The following is a 25,437-nucleotide window of genomic DNA, read 5'->3' on the forward strand; positions in this document are numbered from 1 at the left end:
CTGCATTAATATTAAAACAGCAAACGTTGAATGAGAGACTTTTGGAAGTCAACTGTGAGATACTCGAGACTGTCACTGCTCAGTGAGACATGGTTGATAGCATAAAACACAGAGAATCGTGTGGCATTCAAAAAAATTAAATCAAAAGCTTGGTTTGGTAACTTGATATGAGTCAGGAGCGTCCTGACTGAGGGTCCACTTAGTATTAGCTTAACACGGCTCTAACATGCTACACAAACCATTATAGGACTCCTCTTGGAGACAAAGAATCAAATAACCTTTAATGAAAAAGAAATGTTGAAAAGATTGCAATGGCACATACTCTCTTTGTGTAAGTACACAATATTAGCAAACCAGTGCATTGACTTTGATAACACTGCTTCCTCTATCTCTGAGAAAATAATGTACAGTGTATATCCACTGTGAATCAAAAACTTAGATGGAAATACTCACTGGAGAAGTCGATAGCAAAGCCTGACTTGGTGATATAAAAGTCAGTCTCGAATTGAATGGTTACAACGTTGAGAGTGGAGTGGATCCCCTCAGGCAGCAGGGAACCGCTCACCTCCCTCAGAGACATCTCATTCTCAGGAGGCCCGTCCCACACCTTCAGGATGTCATGGGAGGCCTCGGTGTCAAATGCAAGAAACTGAAGACTAGGAGAGATGAACACAAGACATTGTTACTTTGGCTCTGTTTGGCTTTAGTTCAATTAAGTCAGTTAAATTCTTTGCATTTAAAATGAGCTCATCTCTGTTTGAGCAAATCCTCAAACCGAGATGGGCTCAGATTATGGGATTTTATTCAATCATGTTTTGTTGAATTTAAGATGATTGAGTTCTCTTGCATCATAAATCTAACAAATACAAATGTTCCCAAGAAGGCTCACAGAGGGTGCTGAACTATGTAAGATTAAATTGTGTTCAAAGGAGAGATCAATCCAGAGACAGGCTGTCCATGCTTTTGGGCACATCAGTTGAGATTTAGTATCATTAATCAATTTCTTCCAAAGTAAGAAAGAAGAAAGCACAGCCTTATCTGAAATCTCATCAAGAGATGGCCTGTAGCAGCTCTTCTGACAAAGAATGTGTGGCTGGCTTTATGAAATCATACCATGTTTACTTCGACCTTTAAGGCCAAATGGGTTTTATTTCACAGTAATACTGGGAGCTCTCAACCACTAAAAAAAGCTTCCATGTCCCAAGAAAATTCCCCCGGGTGCTGTCACAGTGTCAACAAAGTCCCTTTCCCAATCATTGTAAATGAAGCTACTGCAGGCCGTTTCTCTTGATGACAAACAGCTTCAGAGGAAAACATTTAATGTTCAAAATCTTAACTGAGCTTACAATGTCTCATGAAAATATTTTTAGGATGTTTTGATCATTAAACTTTTAAACTTAGGCCAACATGACCTCGGTTCATTTAAGATTTATTTAAATCAGCCAAGATCCAGTTCAAGGCTATTTCGCAGTGAATTAACTGTAGTTTTATGATAACGTCAAACACATTTCCCTCACTTTAATCACACAAAGTGCCCAATACAGGGATGATAATTCAAGAAACAGCTATATGTTGTACACAATTTTCATCTTAAATATTCCCTACTCCAACGCTAGAAAGCTGTAAAATGCAGCAACATTTTTTTCTTCATAAAGGACATACAGTATGCAAGTAAATATGCTTGAATTCAATCACAATATTAAAAGAAACATGTGCTACCTGACAATGTTGCCCGAGGTGACCTCAATGGTCCAGGTGCACCTGAGGTTGTTGTCGTAGGGGAATGGATACCCAGGAGAGAGGATACGTCCTGTAGACTCCCCCTTAAAACTGCCACCACACTCGGCTTGTGCGTGCACACACACACACACACACACACACACACACACACACACACACACACACACACACACACACACAATAATTGAAACTTAGACAAGTGGAATTGGAAACACATGCTCACACATGCAAATGTTCATACAGTCAGAGTCCAAGCGCACTGAGGCTCAGAGTCTACAATGAGGACTAATGAGCAACAGTTTTAGCTCTGCTGAAGATGAACTGTTTTCTTTTTCTAACAGATAATAGAACCTCAACAAGGACTTCCTGCCTAAGCACAGATACTCATGGATGCAAACTTGTTTTGTCTCTAAGTATGCCTCCTAATGATGTCATTAATTAACTTTTAAAGGATTGTGTCCAGAGAATAAATAGACTGGGCCTTGCACTGCAGGGAGTACACTGCTACAAGTGTTAATGCCAGAAGGACAATCTTTTCATCCAATCTATGTTGTCTCTCCCCTGGTTATCATCTTACTATCTGTATTACAGAACAAACGGCACTTAATTAATAGGAAAAATTACATTAGATTGCCACAGAGGTGGGCTATAATCAGTATGATAACACTGGGCCAATGTAAAGTCCTTGACAGGAGCCGGGATCTTGCCCAGGAGAAACAGCTGGAAGTCTCATTTAACATTCAGCTCACAGACACTAACTCACTATTAGTACTGATCATTTATTGATCCAGCATTTTTCAACAGATAATCACTAGACTGATAAAAGCTTTTTGTGTGATTGTACTTAACATGCCACTATGCAAGAGTAGGTTCATTTTACCATAACACACGTTTCATTCAAAAAGGCAGTGGAACACTAAGGCATTTGAGGTGCAATTCTGCACACGTCCGGAAATTTGTAAATCATTTTTCACCCTAATCCATCACCGCTCCACATCAGGAAACAGACATAGCCTCAAAGCACCTTCCAGACTGTAGCGGTGTGTAGGTAATAGCTTTATCATTTCTCTGTCTTTCTGCCTCAGCATGTTCTGAATATGAAAGTAAATCCAAGACTGTACATCATGCCCATCACTCAGTCTGAGATGAACACTTGTGTAATTATGCATTTCCTTTGGAAAAATGCTGATCAATTGCCAATGGATTAGAAAAAATATCTGAATAATACAGCCTGATAGTCAGTGGAACACATTGACGGCTCAATAGCAATTAAGATTGCCTCACTAAATTGTTCTTGAGGAGTCTATAAAACCAGTTCTGCATAACAAATGCAGAGGGATCAATGACTCACAATACAACATCAGAGCTGTTTATATTCTCTTACAAAATGACAAGCAGCCTATCTTCTTACAACACAGTTCAATTAAGAAGAAATCATCTCAGGATAAATCCTTGGGATTAACACCTAGCTGAGCATTGTTGACAGTGTGCCTGTCCTGAATGATAATGTATGCTACTAAAAAGCATGAGAGAAAGACAGAAAATACCCACATGGTGAGACATAGCGTACGTGGGACCAGAACCTGGAAAAGCAACAGGTGAATTACAAAGGTAGAAATAATTACCTATACATGACGGCAGGCTGTTGTCCCATGCCCTTCTCTCCCCAGTCATGCACTTGAGTATGCCGCTGCCATGCAGGGTGTAACCTTGGTCACAGCCGAACGTGATGGCACTTCCAGCAAAGTGACCCTGGTCACTAACTTTAAAGCCAAACTGCGGCACCCCTGGATCATCACAGTGGGATAGCTCAAAACCTGGACAAGAAAGATTAATAAGCACAAGAGGAGAGGAGGAGAAGAGGTTGAAGAAGAACATGAGCTGTAGACCCACATAACATGGAGAGCACAAACTCAAACAAACACAGAACTGCTTGTCAGCATTTAAAGTCCATTGGAGAGCAGCCATTCTGTAAACCAGTTCTATATTCCAATTTATCTCCAGAGTAAAGAGGTATTGATTGAACATTGAGAATAATTTCCAGCTGAGCACAGATGAGGGCCTGGCCTACGGTCTCACTATATTACTTGGCAGTAAATGATTCCTTTTGGACAGAGCGAACAATTAGATGGTCACAATTAAATGGTCACAATTAAATGGCCAATCAAGTGTGGACACTCACCACGATTGAAAAACATTTGTATCCATTTGTAACAGTTTGGGGTAATACAAAAGAAATAAAATAAACAAGCTACCAACAAGAAAATGGTGCCATAACTCTAAGGCTCACCATGTTGAACCTGACCCTGGCTGCTAGATGTGATCCTCTATATAAGGTACTAAATGTAAGTGTTCTGCTATGCAGCAACAGTGGCGACACATAAACCTGGCAGAGCTGATTTATGGTCACTTCTCCATGCCCATACCAGATGTTATGGTAGTATTACAAGTGTCATGCCCAGTATAAATCTCCTGCAGTTACTGCTCACATTTAGAAAATTACCTCAACACTTTTGGTGAAAGAGTCATGGAAACATGATCAGATTTCATCTTCAGACAAGATATAACTTTCTCAGAACCCTTTGCCCCCATGCTGTTCATACATCAGTCCGTCCTTTCCATGCTGAAAGAGCTTTTCACTGTGGCTGAAAAGACCAGGTAAGGATGCCCTTTGAGACAGATAAAGGTTGCTGGCTTGCATTCCATTCTGCCATTTACCGTGTACACATCCCTAGAAAAATCTGAATTCAAAACTAATTACGTGCTACTTAATTATGGGTAATTTTGTAACTGAAAAGGCAGCTTGTAATTAAACCATAATTTCTCCCATACTAATTGTAGTTGCATTTAGATGCTGATGGCAGTGCATTTTGTTGCAATGAGTACACATTTATGATTCATATAATCTATTTTTTGCAAACCTGTCAGGGTGCAAAACCAAAACAGGAGTAATACTGAGCTGAACTAGATTGTTAAGCTTCTTTTTTTAAAAACCTGTTAACACATTGGGTATGATCAATCAATTTTGGACCCAGTAGCTGCAAGTTAGCTTAAAACTTTTTGGCCTTTTGAACTTTTAAAGGTAAAACAGCACCCGGCCAGTTGGCATTCTTACTAACTATGCTGAGTTCTAACTAAAAAACCCAAGATAAAAGATGTCAGAACTCACTTGGAGGTGAAACACAAAAACACTTTAAATTGGACTGCAAAATGCAGTCCCACCAAAACACTTTCACGTCAGTTATAAATTAGAAACAGTTAGCAACAATACAGTCAGCAGGCTAATTAGCCAGATCACGAACAGAGTCCATCTATTACTGGCCCTCTTACTGCAATGACCAGACTTTCAAAACACCTACACACTCTTCTGCATACTGTACGTGAAGGAACACACCATATACAATGCATGTACCTCGCCTCTGTCTGCAGAAACACAAAGATTTCAAACAATCCCAACAATATTTCACCCGTTTTAACAAGGTACAGTAAGGACGGCATGGGCACTAATTGCAGAGTGGAGGCCAAAGGAAAAAAGAGAAAGGGAATTCACAAAGAGAGAGAGACAGAGGGAGGAAAGACAAAATGCCAATGTTCCCGCAGGAATGGCGCAGACACACCATGCTGTGTTTAATGGATACTCTGGCAGTGAAAGACACTGTGAAGCAGGGTGAGGGTCAATTAAAATTTTCTTTTAAATTCAGCTACTTAAAATGGCCTGGCTCCTGAAGTGAGGCTAAATTCACTCATTTGGAAAAGCTTTAGGGCCCTCCTCCTCGAGGGAAATGAAATGTGACTTACTGTGGTATATGAGCCGGAACCCTGCTGCCGTTGCCTCCTGGTCAGAGTAGAATTCAAGCCAAAGATAGTTGGAGGTGCTGGTAAGGGACAGACCTTGCATCAACGTGCCTGTGAATGTGCCAAGGATTGGGGCTGCGCCGTCTTTGCCATCATACACCTAATCAGAGACAGCAAAGTACATGATGGACAGTTTTGGTATTTAGTAGGGATTTAATACCCATAATAAAGCAGTACAATATGAGTAATTAAATATTAATACACAAGAAAGAGAGCTACAATTAAAAAGAGGCTATTAGTCCTGTATATCCCAGGTTTTATATGGCACCTCTATTGCAAAACCAATGTCCTAAATGGGATGTGAAAATGAGATTGGAGTGACCATAATTCTCCCCATTGATTTGATCTTGTGCAGCAGTAGTGCTGAATTAACAAAGCAGATGGGTGGATTTATTTCAAACTAAATAAAGACTATTAACAGTCATCAATCTAATCCAAAAATACAACTGAGTACCACAGTAATCAAATCGAATGAGGGGTTTTAAGCATTCTAGATCAAGGACTTGGGTTCAGTTTGTTGGTGTGATTTTGTAAAGCATACTTGCATTTCAGTCTTTGTTCATTCACTTTTATACCACATGTACTTTTAGACCCACATACCTTATTCTGAATCATTTGTTGAGGAAACCCCATTTTATATTCAAAAGTACAATTATCCAGTAAGATACCTTCTCTTTCCTGATCGACATCTGAGAGATAATAATAAGAAATAATGCATATACATAGCTCAGAGCTCTTCTCTTGAAATACAACAGGGGTCCTCTCAATTTTGATGTTTCCTTTCTTCAAGTCAATTTAGCTCTCTAAGCATGTCGCTCCACATTTTAGATGTTCACAAAATGGCTAAGTCCAAAAGATTACCGTCTACACAGCTCCATTAGTAGAAACACAGATAGAGGGCTGCAGTATTCTGTTAATTGAAGCATTATACAAGACATCTGCATCTAAAAAAAGAGCGCATTCCAGCTGTGAAGACGGGACTTCATAGACATTTGCAGCCAATATGTGGTGCTTACAAAAACTGTGAAAATGCCCTTGAGTGAAGAAATGAATCCCTTCCTTCCCAAAGGGATGATGATGCTGCTGCTGTGTGACCTTTGCTCTGGCTTTCAAGGCATAACACTGAAGTCTGCCTGGCGGTTCATCATAATCCCTTGTCATGTTGCACATAATAAAAAGCATCAGGACCTGCCTCATATACTTAAACATTGGCTACTAAATGGCACAGATTGGTTTGACCTATCTCTTGAATATAGCCTCGTGTTCATTTGTTGGTTATCTGCTTTGTGTCAACAAAGAGGACGACTGCATTGCGTCATTACCTTGAGGACGTCACCTTGCGCAAGCTGAAATGTGGTGGCTGTGATGTTGATGCCTTTGCCTGTTTGGACTTGTATGCTGTACACACATTCGTGGCTGTTTTCATAGCTCATTGGATAATTTGGTGACAAAAGAACTCCCTCGTTGTTGGAGACTGTCGATCCACACTCAGCTGCAAGAGAAAAATCACACACACGACAACACACACAATCACTTACACAGCAGGGAATGCACCAACTAAATAATAGATTTGGATTAACTACTCTAAAAATGAACATTAGTTATATAAACATAGCATTTTACTCAGGGGATCAAGTTATAAATCAGATGTCTTAGTTGGATGATAGTTATTGCTGATTCATCCATGTTTCCATCTCTTTTAATACTGAGATATCATAATAATCATTATCATCTAGCACTGACACATTTTGAATTGTTGAGAAGAGTATTAAAAGCTCAGTGTAGAAGTATTACAGACGTCATTTCTAAGATTTACCCAACTGGCTACCCTGCATCATTCCAACCAAAACCATAGAAGATTATATTTTAAAAGAACTACCATAAATCTTCATGTTAAATCCGAATTATAGAATCTGATTGGAAGGGAAATAAGTTCTTGCTATGCATGCTATGGTTGTTAATTACTACAAAGTAATACATGAGAAAACTTTCTGACTTGTTTGTTTTCTTTTTAAAAAAGAGCAAAACTACTTCATGTCATCAATACGTTTTTCACTAACTCAGAGCCTGAATAGTGTTCCAGAGGCAGGAACAGAAACATGTTAAGCACTTTATATACTTTATATAATAACTGCATCTGTGTTGTCTCTAAGCTCTTTTCCTGACCTGCCCTTTGTAAACTCTTCAGTACAAAAGAGATCAAGGATAGAGAGATCCCAGTATAGTTTTAGCCTAGCAGTTTGATCAAATTTCAATCACAGGTCTGAGCTTTTAATAGTCTACTTCAAATTCCTCTAAGTACTTGAGTTTAGAATAACAAGATTATATTTTTGCCAGATAAAAGTTAAAACCAGACATTGGCTATCAGAGTAAATTCTGCAAAGCACATCCAAAAACAGAAGAGAGAACAGAATAAAAGCAGTTGACCACGTACCCACACACCTTGGCAGAGGGGCACTCCACATGCGGCGGCCACCTCCCAAGCACACAATCTCCCTTGCCCCCTGCAGACGATAGCCCGTGTTGCAAAAGAACGCCAGTGAGTCCCCAATGCCAAATTTGGAGCCGGTGTGCCAGCCGAACCGAGGCGTTCCAGGATTCTGACAGGGTTCAAGATCATACTCTGGAAACAAGGTAGGAAAAAAATCAGTTGCAACAAAAACAGATCTTGTTTACTTTAATGAAATGCAACATATAAAAGTTATTTTTACCCAATATTAATACCCACTAATATGTACTCTATCGTATACGTGTTTCTAGTATTAAGGATTATACCCTCTGGTCACATCAGTGTGTTCTCTCACCTCCCTCAGAGAATCTATTTGTGCATGTTTGGCAAAAGACAGACATATTCTAGACGTAGAGATGAACCACTTTGCTCAAAAACACTTCATCAGGTTGGGATGAATGCCAAAAGTTTGAAACCATGGTTGTCTGGATGAAGGATGGGCTCCCTAAAAACTAGGCCACCCTGACTGAAAAAAATTTGAACATGGGCTGTTGGTGTCCTTATCACTTGATATGTAGATGCAACACAGGCTGCAGAAAAAGAACAAAATTTCCCGGAAATATTCCTCTCACGCTCTCTTTATTTGCCAGAATGCAGAACTATGTACGCCTATTGATACTAACAAGGCCAAACGGTACAGCAGTGCCCTACTGTAGGATGTGGCCCGACAGCAATGGCAATTTTCCATCAAAGGTCATAAAAGGTTGAAAAATCCTCATCAGGAAATCTACAGACACTAATTAGAGGGCTTGCAAAGACGCACACACAGACCCATGCATGGGCACGCACACATATACACACACACATAATCACTAACTAAATTTCATGAATATTCATGGCGGCATAAGTTATGCCTCACTTCAGTGAACAGCAGGCAAACATTTAGCCAGAACACTCATGCAGACCATCTCACTCTCCCTTTTTCCTGCTTGACTTTAACCATTTCACTCTTTCTTTCTCCATCTCTCTCTCCGCCCTCTCCATCAACCCCGCTCACTCAGTATCACCATCTGTCTCATCGTCTTTTCTCTCATCCTCCTCCCTAACCATAAGACTACAATCTCCACCTCTCTCTATTCCTTTATTCCTTGGTCCCTGCATGGGGGGCCCATTATTTCAGTCACCACCCCTCTCCCCTGTGTCTCAGCAGTCCTGAGGAAACTGACCCACATGGCTCGCTTTGATGATCATTCCCATCACGGTCAGACGCCATCTACCTGCGTGACCTCCTCGTCTCTTAATTACCCTCCTCTGAACAGCACAGCCTGAGGTATGACTATGTTAAGCCTTTTTCTCTTCTGACCGTCAAAATCACTTCTCACATGTTTCTGTGCGCAGGCTTTAAAGAGGCTTAGCTCTTTTGATCTCATCATTGAAGCATCTGTCTGTCTGTCACACAGTCTTTCACTTTTGCTTCCTACTCCTCCTTCTTCACAGCTCCACCAACCTCCTCCTCCTATCTGCCTTCTCTTCAAAATCCATCCACTTTCCTCTTTAAAATCTCCTCTTCCCATGCTGTCCTCACACCTACCAATACTCTTCCCTCCCTGCCTCTTACAGATAGCTCCTCATATGCCGCCATACCTGAGAAAGAGATATTGAATCCCTGCAGCGATATGGAGAAGTCAGAAATGAAGCGTAGCTGGGCCTTGAAGTTCCCGTACAGGCCGGCATTGACTGGTGCAGGCCTCTCTGAGCCAGTGAGTCGAGCCAGCGGCTGGGCAAAGCTGCTGTTTTCTGTTATCAGGAGGTAGTCATGGTGATCCTCCAGGTGGAAGTTGTGAAAAGTGAATTGGACACCTTTGAGGAGAAAAAAAAGAAAAACTGACGTTAGAAGTTTCAGGGAAAATACAAAGGTCACTGATAGAAATGTAGAAATGCTTTCATCTGAATATACATGATGCATACATCTGATGTTTTCATCTCCTTCCGGTATCATAAGGTCAAAATAGACTGGCTGTTTATAGTGTCATACACTGGCTGGGATTAAAAACAACTACCTTTAACTTTTTGTGTCTTTTCTTTAATCTAAATTTGAATCTAAAAATTACAGCATCATTAACCCAATTAAAAATGTACTGAATTGATTTAGTATAAATTTAGGTCTCTAAAACATCCATCGACAACATATTTCTACTCATTAAATAATAAATGCTTTATTCCTTACAGCAGCACTAAGGATGAGCAAACAAATGTGAATCCTACTTAAATTGTCATATCAAATAAGGAATAAAGGAAGATCATCCATGTAAAAGGATCACACAAAGATTGAGATCAATCCTGAGATTCAGATCACTCTGTGTTATAACTAAATAAGAAAACTGTTTGATTTGGGAACTCTAGTTTTTATAAATCATGTAACAAATGATCCAATTTCCCATCAACACACTGTTATTTTACTTTCAGGTTGAAATACAAGATAAAACTCTGTACACCCATGTTCTATTTCCACACTGAAACTCAGACCCAATAACATTCCTTACATGATGGCCAGTTGGCTGCCTTTCCGTACAATAAGTGCTGCCATTTCAGTGCCATCTGTTGAATCTGTACAAATACGACTCTATATGGTGTCCTCCACAATGTTTCCCTCACTCCAGAAGAAAGTCCCAAATGGCTTCAAATAAACAGCAAGATGAAATGACTGAATGTGCTCCGTAACACAGAAATGATATTACAGAGGGTAAATGCAAATGATGAATTAATAAAGAGCCATCTCAAGAGCAGAGTGATAGAACATTAGATTTTTAACACGGTGGGTAAGGGAGGTGGAGAATTACTGATGGGAATAGTAACAAAGCAACTATCTCTTGAGATTAAATGTCTTGCAGTCAACAACAACATAACAGTACACAAGGTAATCAAGATTATTAAACCATGTTTTTGCATTCAAAGCAGGGGCTTCTACATTTTTCTCAATGAAAGTAGAGACTTCTGATAAAAAGCTTGCGGCTTCGTCTTTCAGATTTATTAGTTGGATTTTGATTTCAGTAAGTTTTTGTTTGACTTTGTTTCTTTTTAACTTATCCCTCGATTCTGCACATGGGTCCTCCTCCTCGTTTATACTCATGTGACATTGAGCCTCTGAAAACAGTTAGTCCCCGCCTTCCTAAAATACAATCTGATGACTGGATCCAAACATTGCTTTTTATTTCTGGAATTCAACAAATTTGTCCAACATGCTTTTATGTTTTAGGGGAGGTCCATGTAGAAATCTTTGGATTCCTCACTCCAATCCTTAAAATACATTAAGCCTAAATACGATTTGAAGCCAGCTGCTCAAAATGTAATGGCACATAGATACATTTATTATTTCAAAACATTTGAAGATGATCAGTTTTTTTGGTTTTTAAGTTATCATCATTTCAGTGAAAAAAAAAAAATATTATTTGGTACATTTAATGTTTCGTCTGCAGTGAAAGCAAAAATTATACAACAAGCATTCATGTTAGAAAAGAAAATGATAATTCTAACTATTAAAATACATGTGTGAGGTTTGTGCTAAAATAACAAGAAATACACAATTACATCAAGAAATGAACTATGTAGAGCAAACAATGCATTTAGCGTTAGCCACTTGGTGGAGGGAGAAACATGATGGTAAAACATGGGATGATACAGCTTAATAAAAGGGCACTGAGATAAGCTGAGTGTAATTTTCAAATGAACAAAAATGTATCAGAGAACTGGTTGCTGATCATAAAAATAACTGTGAGGGCTTAGATAAGGACATTTAACTAATTTAATTAAAAATAATATGTGAATAGAGCTTAGATAACACACTTCTCTTACCAGGTGAAGCACCCAAATGTTTAAGCTGGTGATAAAATGTTTAAAAAAGATAAAATGAAACGTCTTCCCAACAGTGTGAAATGTTATCCAATGCTAATAGCAGCCCTCTGTACTGTACAGCCTCATCTTAAAAAGCTAAAAGAAGAGGAAGAACTGCTGATAAAAGAGAAGAAAAAATTAAACTGAGTTGTCAGATACTGCAGCCTCCTTTAAAAAGGGAATCACACAGTTCATTTTTCAATAAGTGAACTCTCTGTTAATACTATTCTGGACACATGCCAAATTTGAAAAAGTCAGGGAATGTAAATTGTCTGTGCTCTAGTAAAATATGCTGCACTCACTAGTTTCATAGTGATACATCCCTGTAATGTTCTAGGAATATGTGGTGAGGGGCACTGTGGTAATTTATGGTCTTATAATTTGGCCATTGTTCCGGCTATTGAGGGTGCTACTGTGATAAGGGCTATAAAACAAATGTGCTGTTACTATGGTGTAGCACTGAAAATGAACACAACAAATTGTTTTTCAACCTATCTGTACTTGACAAGTATCCCAACCCAAAGAACAGATTGTATAGTTTACATTGTGTGTATACTAATAAAGCAGGTATTATAATCCTTCCTACCTTTCCCGTGGCTCACTTCTACAGTCCATGTACAGTTCAGTGAGTTAGGATACAGCTCTGGATAACCAGGTGATAAGATGATCCCTCCAGGTCCTCTGATATCCCCACCGCATGATGCTGAATAGGAAGAGAAGATAATGACTGATAACTGTTGCTGAAAAAAAGAAAATTGTAAATGAACCAATAAATCCTTCACCTGAAGGCAGAGAAGCGATTTAAATGAATAATGCATTCGAGTCATATCACATCGTGTCCTGCTATTTTTATGAGTACCTGTAATTCTGCCAACACAATGTGTTTTTTTCTCCCGCTTCCTGTCCCACTGCCAGGACAATAAATTATTCATTAATTCAGCTATCCATCCATATATTCTTCTTTCCTATAGTAACTCAAAGTAAAAGGTATTATCAGAAAACATGATAATCCACTAAATGTACTAACAATTCACAAGACCTGACACAGGTATATGTAGCAGGTTTCAGCACCTGGCATGTTTTGAATGTGGCTTCAAACTGAGTTTGAAATTCTTCCAAATTGGAACAATCACCCAGTGAAGCTTCCAACTGCTCTTCAGGCAGGTCTGAAGGATGATCCAGTGGCATCTCACGGTGTAAAGTATCTACAGTTAGTGATAGTGAGTGTTGTCACCTCACTTTTACGTCTTTCGTGTTAAAAGCACCATTCCCATCACAGAAAGTTAATGAGACAAATCTCTGCACTGATTGGCTGCTAAGGACCCATAGGTTAATGCTCTATCCATCTGAAGGTTAACTCGTCTAATTGGATATTGTTCAAACCAGCAACCGTTTTCTCATGCTGTCCTTGTGTTTCAACTAAAAGGTCATTTCCCATAAAGGGCACTGCTTTTTAAATAAAGCATTTATAAAATCTGACAAGCTTTTTTTTTCCTCTGTCCAGATGTATATGTGTGTGAGGTTGTCTGCCTGTTTGTGTATGCATATGTGTGTGTGTCCTTTGGCTTGAAAGCCTGATGAGTGACGTTCCAAATTCTCGGATGCCGTCCTCAAAATAGCCCGGGATGACAAATATTAGACGCAGAATGTTTGTGCATGCACATATTTCAAAGTTCTGAATGTCAAAAGATGTTTTGAAGGATCACTTGGATGCCTGAGGCTCCACAGCTGCACACACCCACTACCCTCTTATCCTCTCTCCTTCCACCCTTGGGCCCTCCAGCGAGCACAACACATCAAGGCATGGATCCTTACCCACCAACAAAATTATATTGCATATTTTATTAATGAGCCGAAATTACATAAAGTCATTAAAAGTAGATGAGTATGTTCGGCAAAGGATCTACTTTAGAGGCTTCATAGGCATGGAGCCAGTGCGTTTGGCACCAGTTTGGCACACACCTAGGCTAAAATGCTCCAACATATAAAATGATTCTCCATCACAGGGCTGAAGTGAACCTTGGCACTGTTTGAACCCCCCCACCATTGCATGTATTCTACTCGTTGTATTCTTTGAATTGACTGATCCGTGACTAAGACACATTATTTATGGTTTGTATCCCTCAACAATAATTGCCACTGTTGTCCTTGAGCGTGCTGCAGAACTGAACAAACGGCAAAAGTGTGCAAACACAGCCAAGAGACGATGCGAGATACAAAAACTATCAGGAACCTGCTGAACTTTATGCTTTGAAGTTGAGTATAATCTGTCTTCAGTATTACATGACTCATAACACCCTGAGTTATTTGTTCACAAGGACAGGGTCTTTTGTTGAATGAAAAGTATTCTGACAAGCGTCTGTTTGGTTAGTCACACCTGCTGTAGGCTACTCAGTCACATATACTTGTGTTGTTTTTACCTTTTGCCAACAAGACCATGGATTTTTTTGTGTTAGCATTTATGCAGTCATTGCTTTTGGAATAAATACAGATTAGGAAGCAGCTGCTGTAAGAATCTAGTTACCTTTAGAAAAATAGTGACTAGTGGCAACAGCCCATACCTCCTCTTTGTGGCTGTTTGATTAAGAAATAATATCAAAGTGAGCTGTTCTGTACATCTCAACCAGCATCCACAAGTTAGAAGCAGGTCAATTATTGTTCCTTCTATTTTCAACTTTACACTTTCACTTTGTAACACTTTGGGACCAGGAGGTTGGGTTTGAATTGTACAATTTAAAAGAATCACATCATGTCACGTGGTGTCTTTCAGAGGCATTTAAGAATTGATAAAAAAAATATATATATATACCAGAGGATTTAATCAAAACAAGAATATGGTGTTACACATTTAATGGATGTGTCTGATGCCTGTGCTGGAAAAAAAGAAACATTTATACCCACCATCACAAGTGGGCAGTGGGTGGCTCCAGAAGTGGTTCTTCTCACAGACCAGAGGCTCCTCATGGCTCAGCCTGTAGCCTGGATCACACTGAAAGGACACCGTGGAGCCGATTGACAGGTCGTGGCTTAAGCGTCCACCGTTCACGGGAATACCAGGGTCCATACAGGAGTATGTGTCCAAAGTGACCACTGGAGATATCAAATGAAACTGTTATTTTTCTTCACTATGTTTTGGTTTAATTAAAGAGTCCTCTTTTTGTGTGACCCTTTCACAGTCAGCTATTGCTATGACTGATGACAATAAAAGAAACATTCATATGTGTTTTGACAAAAGATACTGTATTTCATGCATCTTCATTCCCTCACAAAGTTTTCAGATTATTTTCATACATTAGAGGAGATCTTTTCATGGTTATGCAAATAAACCTTATGAGTTACAGATAACTTCAGATACTATTCAAAAACATGGAGAGGCAATTCAATTTGTGCAATACGATTTCTGGGTAACTTCTGAACAAAATGCAATTCTAAAACCCAGACGTTTTGTAATTAGACTGACAAAGGCAGGTCAGAAGTCTCACAAATAAGAGAAAAGCAAGTCTTAAGAGGTTAACTTTGACCTTTAAATCAACTTTCTACCTTAGAAATGTTCTGAACAAAAGACTGCATGGAGAGAGTGACACATTTCAGGCAATAGCTAAGGCTCTTTTTGAACACAATGGAGACTTTGAAGAAAAATGCACTATTACATTGACTGCTACAATGTTTGACAGTTTCTATCTCTGAGTAACCTCAATGGAGTTATTGGTGTCTGTGCCGCTAAAAAAAGGGTTTCATCTTCATGTTCTTTCTTTTAGTTGTACGTAGTAATTGAAAGGTCAGGTGGTGGAAGGTAGAAGCTCTCTGTGGCAAGGAGAAGTACAGCGCAGTTCTGGTTTCGCTGAAGTATTTTCGTGCAGTGACTTTGCTCCTAGGCTGAGCTGGTTGCTCAGTAGCTCCAGCTTCTTTTCTAGTCTCCAGGGCTACCAGCTGCATAGAGATAACCCTGTTTTCCCTGTGATTTGTGAGGACTGCTGTCAGGATATCCTAAATTTGGGTCTACTTCCAATAAACATGTGGATTTTGCAACAGTTGGACAAGCAGTCGGTGGGTAGGCTATTCTAAGCTAGCATTATCAAAGCAAGTATTTCTAGCTTGTGCTTTAAGTATAGGAACCAGTAAAGAGGAGGAAATAGCTTAGGTCTGTCTCTCTGTCTACAGTACCAAAAATACCAACATTACGGCTAATACAGAACAGATACAGAGCTGCTATGTGAGAGCAGCTTTCATCTGTTGTCTTTCTGGTTTGAATCCATTTTCTGGTGCAGCAGTAGTATCAGGTGTTTGACCCGGTCAAATGTCTTTTATATGTAGGCAAATGTTTTTGGTCATTTGAGGATGTCTGGCATCAGTGACTATGAGCACAGCATGAAGTGCCTTCAAAGGTACTCTATGCACAATGTGAAATTTATGTAAAGTTGCACCCACTGTAGAATCAAACAGCACCGGGGACGCACACTCGCAGCAAGTGCAGCTTGAAAAGGTTCAATGACCCATTGTAATTTGTTTGAGGAAGTGTAGTGTCGCACTAAACAGCCAAAAAGAGTTCCTTTAGCCCATGTGGAACATAATTATGGATAGAAATGACACAGTTAACAGTGTAACATAAATTTACTTTATGTTTAGTAAGCTCTCCAAGAATCCGCCATGAAACTATTACCACCTGCCTGACACTGTGTAGCCCCCTTTCTCATCAGGTCAGGGCCGAAACAGTCCTGACCTGACAAGACATGGGCCCCACTAGACCTCTGAATGTGTACTGTGGTATCTGGCACCAAGACATTTGCAGCATAGCCCTTTACTTCCTGTAAGATATCAGGTGGGGCCTCCATGGATGGGACTTGGTTTTCTGGCACATCCCACAGATGCTAGATTTGATTGAGATCTGGGGAATTTAAAGACCAAGTCAACACTGTCATGTTACCCCGGTCCACCTTTTTCCATTGCTCCATGATCCAGTTCTGACCCTCATATAGTGCTTTTGGTGGTGGCCAGGGGTCACCATGGGCACCCTGATCAGTTGGTGGCTCCAGCAACTCTATTGGTGAACTGGACCACATAGGCCAGCCTTTCCTCCCCACAGGCATCCATGAGCCATGGCTACTCCTAACCCTGTTGCCAGTTCATTGTTATTTTTCCTTGGAGCACTTTTTATAGGTACTGACGACTGCAGACTGGGAACACCCAAAAAACAGCTCAAATTTTAGGGATGCCATCACATTATGGCCCTTGTCAAAGTCCCTCACAACCATAGACTCTCCCATTGTTCCTGCTTGAACACAACATGAAAGGACATAATGTTCTCTTGCTGCCTGACATATTCCACCCACTGACAGGTGCCATTGTAATGAGAAATGTTATTCACTTCACCTGCCAGTGGTCATAACGTTATGGCTGATAAGTGTAAGTGAACGTCACAAACATTTATAACCTGTAAAATACCCTAGACTGATTTTTCATGTATAAAGAGACTTTTTTTTACTCCCAGGCCTCTGTAAGAAACCCATCTTTCCCACTTTGAGTTATTCCTGAGATTTTTTGTGTTTGAACATGTAAGAGAAGTAGAGGTTGTTGTTTTTTTTAATCAATGCTGGTAATGGCCTAAAGGTTGCAACCAACAGGGAGGAAAAATTTTTTAAAAGAGAAAAAAAACTAGGTGAAATTACAGAGAATATGCTTTGACTATGTGGGCATTCATACAATTTGATAATATTGTTTTTCTAACTGAGTAGATCTAATTTATCCATTAAATACAAAGGAAATGGACCAGCGTTTCTGTGCCTCAGTTTATTCAAAGCATGATTCACAACAGCCCCACTTTGTAAGACCAATTTTACAAATGAACTAGGCTGGGTTTCCCTGAAGCATTTCGGCAATAAGATGTGCCCTAAATTACAATGGAAGAAGCTAATATGATCTTACTGTTATTGCTTTTCGATAGCCTCATCAACTAAAGAGAAATGCACTTGAGAGAGAAACATAATAAGACAAAGGCACTTGTGGTCTGCTTTCAGTCAATAATACAGACATAATAACAAACGCTGTCTTATGAATCACATCTGAGTGACAAGGGTAATGGTGCTCGTGCAAACAATCGTGAAAATAGATCTCAATGTGTCCAAAGTATTTTTCTATTAGATTTCTCAGAGACTATTGCTTCATGAATAATGAGGTGTAAAGAAAAGAGAATGTTTAAAACAAAACTCCCCTGAGAGCAGATGATTTTACCCAGGTGGTAGTTACTCAATGTATTTGATTATATACCTTCTCTCACCTGCACAGATTTTCCTTGCACATGAAGGCAACCTTCCCTCATAAACTGGCATTTTTAACTCAAGTCTGCTGTTGCATTTAACAACCGGTTTAGGTACGTTTGGTAAAAGAGTATCAGAGGACCATGATTAAGAGCTATTGTTGGCACAAATCACAAAATTTCACTGCATTTTCTGGTACTTATATTCAGCGTTTGTTAACATTAACGAAAAAAAATATCATTTTGTAAGCAGCACTGACAAAGATAGACAGCAGACCTTACACTCAAATGAGACTTTTTGACACAGGAGCCATTCCCTAACTCCTGTCAACAAAGCCTTGAAACCACATTTAAAATTCACATTAATGCAACATGAAACTTTCAACAGCAGTGTTGACCTTGGTCTCCCTTAATGTGTATCTGCTTATGTGTCCCTCGCATGTCTACAAACCCCCCGAGAATGAAAAAAATCCATTCTGCCCCTGTTTTGATTTCTCCACCTTTCTGTAAATGTGTGTGAAATGAGCCGTTTCAGACTTCTGTGTTTTTGTTACGTAACAACAATATCCGGTCTGTCACGGAGTCAGAGCTCGGAGCTTGTTCAGCCCATAGACTGTATAAAATAATACTGAATCCCCCCTCCGTTTTTCATTACCTGCACAAATGTATGGTAACAAGGAGCTTAGGAGGGAGGCATGCTAGTTGTAGGCTGTCTTAATAAACACAGAGGTCGGTTTTACTCCCCACGTCTGCAGATTTGAAGATCTAGTGGATGATTTTTATTTATCATGGATAAGTGCTAGCGCTAGTTAGCATAGCCACATAGCTACATGTTCGTAGCTGTAGCTGTGTACCAAGACACACGTCTACATACTGACAAATAAAACAACAAGAAACACAGAATCTGTGACCAATCCTTCAGAAAAGGTCCCGCTGCCTTTCTGGCAGAGGTCGGTTTTACTCCCCACGTCTGCAGATTTGAAGATCTAGTGAATGATTTTTATTTTTCATGGATAAGTGCTAGCGCTAATTAGCATAGCCACATAGCTACATGTTCATAGATGTAGCTGTAGCTGTGTACCAAGACACACGTCGACATACTGACAAATACAACAACAAGAAACACTAAATATGTGACTAATCCTTCAGAAAGGTCCTGCTACAGGCGCCTCTCCGTCAGGATCAGATTCTGGATCAGATTCAGAGGGTTGAAGTAACGTGATCTCTGAGCAGCCGTGTATATTCAGCCAACATGTAAACATTAGATCAACGTGCTGGACAGCCGAGGCACATCCACTTCCTGAGGGGGCGTGGTCAGACAGAAAACAGAGTGTTCTGAGGAGGACTGAAGAAGAGGGCTTTTCAGGCATGCCAAAATCTGATTTCAAAGTGTTTTTTTGAGCATAAACTTTAAAGACATGTTTTGGGGACCTCTTAGGCCAATATATATTGATGAAAAAAGCGTGATATGTCACCTTTAAAGTAAGTGATGTTTTAAATTCTGCAGTCCCGCTCTTGAATTTTTTCCTAGTAACCAATATGGTTTATATTCAACACTCATTGAGTTAAGTTGTTATTATAATACTGGCACTCTTATAGTGTAATTCACCTGAAACACATGCTTAACATAATGTGCTCTTGACATAAATACTGTAGTTACAGCCAGTTGACCATTTTTATTTCCTGTTATGAATCACTTCATACTTAGACTTTTGTCTCTGTTTCTATTTATTTCGCAGATCTGATTAGAAGTTTATTCAATCATTTTAAATTCTGCAAGAACTGCCAGTAATGTGAAACATTCAAAAGAAACAAATAATGCAGTCAAAATTTTTCCAGTGTTGTGTTTTGCTGTGCATGTAGTCAAAAGCAGTGTTCACTCACCTTCATAAAAGATCTTGAAGCCACTGTTTGAACGACTGTTGTCAGTGGTGAAAAGCAGGTAGAGAAAGTTACTGCTGCTGAACAGAAACTGGGGGACTTGAGTTCCATTAAACGAGCCAACCAGAGGAGACAGCAAGTTGGGACCATCATGCACCTCCAGGAAGTCATAACTGAGCTCAGTTTGAAACCTTAAAAGTAAAAAGAAGCAGAGAAAGGGAGTTGCAGAGTAGACAGAACAATACCTCTGCTTTGACAGATTGGACAGTTTGAAGCCATTGAGCCTGTTGTGCCTGCAGAGGAAGATGTCTAATTCAGACAAGAGAAATAAGATGAGACAGCTTACACACCAAGTGTTCCAATTATTGCAATAGAACAAGATCAATATGTTTCAGGGAAATGTGACATGGTACGGATCCATGGTAACCCCGAGATCTCTACATTTTCAAACAAGTGAAATCAGTACTCAGCTCTATTTATATCAACATGGTCTAAAATAATCCCTAGCACCAAAACTCTAAGAATTTTATTATCTCCTATATAAACCCAGCATCAGCTGCTTAAACTAGGCATGGGGAAACTTTGACTCATTTTAAGAAAAATGAGCTAAACGAGTTGACCTTTTCACTAAAGAAACACAGAGTAATTCTTTGTTTCTTTACAAAGGACTGTGTCAGCACTGAGGAAGGTTGATATAAAGTCTGAACATTTTATGGTTTCATTTTTAATGGTGCCCAATAAAGATGTAAAAGCAAGACTATGTCTTTATTTTTATTGCAGTTCACCGAGAAAGTGAGCGGGAGCCAGTAAGCAAGATAAAGAATCACTTGAGGCTTTCAACATTTTTGGAAACTAGGTCCAGGATTGCACTCTAGCTCTTCCAAATTTCTATTTCTGACCCAAAAACTCCCAGGGCTAAGGGTACGCCTTCCGTGTTTTTTCACATGTGCAGTGTACAAGTAATTTCACACCTTTTATGTGTGCGTACATACCAAGGTCTGTGTCTGTATTGAATACCAGTTAATACATCTATTTTAATATCACATGTTGAAAGGGGATTGTGTATCCTCTGGTTGTCTTTGTGTGAGAGTGTCAGAGAGCGTATCTTGGTCTCCACGGCTTAGTTGTTGTGTTAGTCATACAAACCTGTCAAAGCTGATCTTGATGGAGGTTCCCAGCTCGGACTCAATGACCCACTCACAACTAAGGGAGTCTTTATAGTAACCTGGCCACCCTGGGGACAGGATGACACCTGACGGCCCTGAGTAGTGGCCCCCGCAAGGAGCTGGTGGAGCAGGGATGTGGAGGAAGTTGGAAGGAGAGGATACAGATATGTGAGATTCATAAATAGAGAAGAGGAGAAAAAAAGGAAGAAAATAAATGTACAGCAAAAGTTGTTGTTTTTTTAAAGATGATATCACCCAGTTATCTTTTTATACTCAAATAAAAAACACTGCAAGGAAAATAAATATAGAATGAGTCACCATAGGGCTTGGGCTGAACAAAAACCTGAAAATGATACCAGATAAAAGCTGCTCTGTTTGGGTGAAGTGAATGTTCCTCATAACCCACTCAGTTTTTAAACAAAATCCCCTCTGTTCTTTCTCTTTCTAACTCTATGGCTGACTTATCTTTCCGCCTACCACAGAATTAGTTAGCTCATCAATTTCATTACCTTCACATTTGGGGATGAGTCCGCTCCACATCACCTTGCTTTCCTCCAGATGGCATGTGATGGTGTCAGCCCCCTGTGTCTTGATGAAGCCCTCCTCACAAACCACTGAGATGGAGCTTCCCAGCTGGAAATTATCCCCAAAGCGCCTGGCATTCAACGGTATTCCAGGGTCAGGGCACTCATTACGCCCGAAAGCTTGTAATGAGAAGAAAGAGAACAAGATCTGGTGACAGACGCTCTTGTGTGAATGAGAAATGTGGTCTTTGAGGAGGAAGGAGATAAGGGAAATGGATGTAGCTGTCTGTGTAGAGAGAAAAAAAAACTAACAGAGGTCTGCTCTGTACACCTTAGGGTGACAATAGCCTTTGTCTTCGTGGCTTGTTGTGACTCAGACAGAAAGAAAAATAATTATGGTGGCCTTGTTTTGGACAATGAGGTACAAGAGGTAGGAGCTCTATGCACTTAGGCACTTAAGCTACCCTGAGGGAACAATGTATAAACATTTTCACCTCAAGCTTAAGTATTCACTTAATAAGCACTCGAAGGAAAGAATAAGCTCTGTCACTTGCATTTTACTCTCCATAATTCATCAACTGTTTCTAAGTTTTAAAAAGGAAAACCCAACCAAAAATGAAAATCATGTTATTCAATGACCAGTTTCTAAATTTGAACCATGATATCATGTTATGATGAAAATGATGAAAGAGCTTCTTACTGCTATAGGTGATGTTGAACCCTCTCCCAGACATTGAGTGATCAGCCTGAAACTCCAGCTGCAGCACGTTGCTGTTGGACGTCAGGTGGGAGGGAACTTCAGCCCCTGAGAAGCGTCCAAGTATTGTGGCTCCTGACTGGTCCCCATCTTTGATAGTGAGGAAGTCATAGGGAGGCTCCAGGTCGAAGTCATTGAAAGCCAGGTGGATTCTGGTGCCAGGCTCGGAGATAATCAGCCACACACAGTTGAGGTTGTTTCCATAGCCTTCTGGGTAATCGGGAGACAACACTGTCCCCATGGGAGCGGTGAAGTTGGAGAAACAGGGGACTGGATGATAGAGGGGGTAATAAATATTACAGATGATTACAAAAACTGAAACAATCCCAAGTGAGGCAATTTGTTGTACAGAAACTTTCACTGGTCATATGACTGTCTACGCCGTGGATTCTGCCATGACAGGATCAGGCACAAAGTGTAGAACAATGTCAGCACAGTATAACTAGCTCAGCAATCACAAAACAGCACTGCTCCCATGGGTGCTGAGTAGTTACAGAAACATGAAACTGTAAGGGGGTTGGAGCAGAGAAGTAAGAGTAAAAAATTCAGACATGCAGTAGTATAGGTACACAGGGACACTGCACATTTTCCCAATGGACACAGTTAAATTGAAAGAACTAAATATTTTTGCTATGGATATCTGTTAGCTATGGTGAAGCTCATAGGAGGGGGACAGTATACAGAATAACAAGAGTTTATACTTTTCTTAAAGTACAGCAAAACAATGTATCTCTCACCTTCTTCGGTTTTAATTTAATCCCTAATAAAAAAACAACCCTATGCTATCAATTCCCCTTTCGTGCATTATGCTGGTTTCTGTTTATACACAATTCACTGATGGGCATTTAACAACACGGTAATTAATCCTTCAATAGCTTAGTGTCATTGTGAACTTTCTAGGCACATAAGTAATTGCTTCATTTGCTGCTGTGAAAAATAGCATGTATCAGACTCACATATGCAGATGGGGATATTAGCCGACCACTGATTGTTGTTCTGGCAGGTTATCATCCTCTCCCCAATGAGCTCGAATCCAAACTGGCACTCAAAGCGCAGAACATTCCCGTTTAAAAAGCCACTTCCCTCCTGGAAGCCATACAGAGGTGTGCCAGGGTCACCACAACTCTCTTTATCAATTTCTGTGGAGAAGGGGGAGGAGAGGAGGAAGGATGGAAAGATGAAGGAGCAAGGGAAAAGGCACGGAAATGTTAAGGATTAAGTCACACAAGGTACATTGAGCTATTGTCTTTGCCTTTAGCTTTATATGTGAAGGTCCAGGTCAACAGTTTGAGAGGAAGTCTTTCAGAGAATGATAGAGAAAAGAGTGAGAGATGGAGAGATAGAAGGACAGAGACTTAACGGAAGACGGCTCATTTCTTCACTGCAAAAGACTGTACAGAAAAAGCAAGAATACAGAAAGAAAGATGATATCAGTGCTCGGGCCTGCGTACCTTTATAGTTGATCTTGAAGCCAATTGAACCCACACTCTCATCAGACTGGAGATGAAGCCACATCTGATGGGACATGCTGACTATCAGGTCTGGGACAAAGCTTCCAGTCAGCCTGCACAGACAAGCAACAAGGAGTCACCATCTTTCAAAGATCAGTCCATCACACATTGTTAATTCAAAAACAGTTTCTAAACAATAAAGATCATGTTAACTGTGTACAGTCATGCACATTAGTAAGCATAGTAGTAAGTAAGCTTGTGTGACTAGAGAGTCACCCTATTGTTTTAAGCTCTCTGTTACATCTTGGTTTTACATCTTGGTTTTACATCATCTAAAAGATGCAGATTTGACCAGCTTCTACTTTTAAGCAATATTATTGAACAAGATTAAGCTTAGTACTTACACTTGGATTATTGTTTTAGAGTCACCTACTTCCCCTCCATCTCCGATTGTTAGTGAATCATACCCGATTTCCAGGTCGAACTCCTCAAAGTTGATCTGGATAACCTGTGATAAAAGAAATGTCAGTTGTGAGAATTTCTAATATTCAGGAATGTTTTCACTGAAGCATTTACTGAGTATCTTATATCTGGCTCTGTCAACATTGCAGACAGATCGTGTACATATGATGAAATGTTGAACAATTGTTGTGTCTGCAGCATTTTATTGATTTTTTATAAATACATACGAAGCAACAGGTCTGACAGTCTGACCTTCAGCCCCCGCAGGTTTCTCCTGACAGTCAATCTTTTTCATTGCATTCATTAATAGAAGCCAAACCCTCTAAATCTGAGGAGCAGTAACTCCAATCAAATTTCTAGTTTTATTAACAAATTACCCACCATCTCTTTTATATGAATTCATACCAAGACTACTCATTCATGCAGCTTGTCCTTTGGGACTGTGTTTCTGGAAAAGGCTTAACTGAAAGAGGCAGCAAATGTAGAGAAACACTGCATGTTAAGTTTTGTAGATTTTTGCAAGAAGTAGAGGTAACAATCCTGTAGAAACCTCATACCTCCTAATGTCTCACATCTGAGAATATTTCTTGGATTTAGAGTTGAAGCTGTACAAAACAGCGCTTTTATGAACTATGCAGAAACTGCCTTTAAAACTCAAATAAACAATGACAACAAACAAAAATGGAAGGCTTACAAAAAGGTCAACTCACATCAAATATTGGACTTTTTAGAGATTGAGGCTTTTGAATGTAGTGCCTGTCCATGCCATACATCTTCACAAACAAAGGACACAACAATATCCTTCGAAGCAAAAATAGAGGCTGACAGCAGCATCTTTTCACATTACTGTAGAGCATAAATCTCAGAGCTGATAACAGCAAGGCAAATTTGTGGTCCAACATTTTTAATTGCCTGTCCACATTCACCCTTGAGATATACAGTATTTGTCAGCTGTCATTTCATCATCTCTTCTCTCCCGAAACAAGTGAACATAACTTTAGTTAACAT

The 25,437-nt window shown here is 39.8% G+C and overlaps 1 protein-coding gene and 1 long non-coding RNA gene across 2 annotated transcripts in view; one reads left to right on the forward strand and one right to left on the reverse strand.

Annotated features, from left to right (window-relative positions):
- LOC117823316 (CUB and sushi domain-containing protein 3-like) overlaps window positions 1-25,437 on the reverse strand; it is a 161,969-nt gene that overhangs the window by 118,771 nt on the left and 17,761 nt on the right. Inside the window, exons 8-23 of the mRNA XM_034698464.1 lie at window positions 24,372-24,475; window positions 23,968-24,080; window positions 23,473-23,655; window positions 22,460-22,786; window positions 21,745-21,939; window positions 21,216-21,354; window positions 20,073-20,260; window positions 14,837-15,025; window positions 12,522-12,638; window positions 9,689-9,904; window positions 8,030-8,218; window positions 6,918-7,087; window positions 5,539-5,695; window positions 3,366-3,557; window positions 1,720-1,846; window positions 454-656 (exon numbers count right to left, since the gene is read on the reverse strand). Of these exons, the coding sequence (XP_034554355.1) occupies window positions 454-656; window positions 1,720-1,846; window positions 3,366-3,557; window positions 5,539-5,695; window positions 6,918-7,087; window positions 8,030-8,218; window positions 9,689-9,904; window positions 12,522-12,638; window positions 14,837-15,025; window positions 20,073-20,260; window positions 21,216-21,354; window positions 21,745-21,939; window positions 22,460-22,786; window positions 23,473-23,655; window positions 23,968-24,080; window positions 24,372-24,475 (2,809 nt within the window). The remainder of the gene's footprint in view (window positions 1-453; window positions 657-1,719; window positions 1,847-3,365; window positions 3,558-5,538; window positions 5,696-6,917; window positions 7,088-8,029; window positions 8,219-9,688; window positions 9,905-12,521; window positions 12,639-14,836; window positions 15,026-20,072; window positions 20,261-21,215; window positions 21,355-21,744; window positions 21,940-22,459; window positions 22,787-23,472; window positions 23,656-23,967; window positions 24,081-24,371; window positions 24,476-25,437) is intronic.
- On the forward strand, window positions 7,974-10,099 carry LOC117823317. Its single transcript, XR_004633364.1, has 3 exons — window positions 7,974-8,229; window positions 9,255-9,374; window positions 9,665-10,099. It is a non-coding gene; the product is annotated as an uncharacterized LOC117823317 (long non-coding RNA).

The sequence above is a fragment of the Notolabrus celidotus genome, chromosome 12, assembly GCF_009762535.1.
Source record: "Notolabrus celidotus isolate fNotCel1 chromosome 12, fNotCel1.pri, whole genome shotgun sequence".
NCBI classification, from domain to species: Eukaryota; Metazoa; Chordata; class Actinopteri; order Labriformes; family Labridae; genus Notolabrus; species Notolabrus celidotus.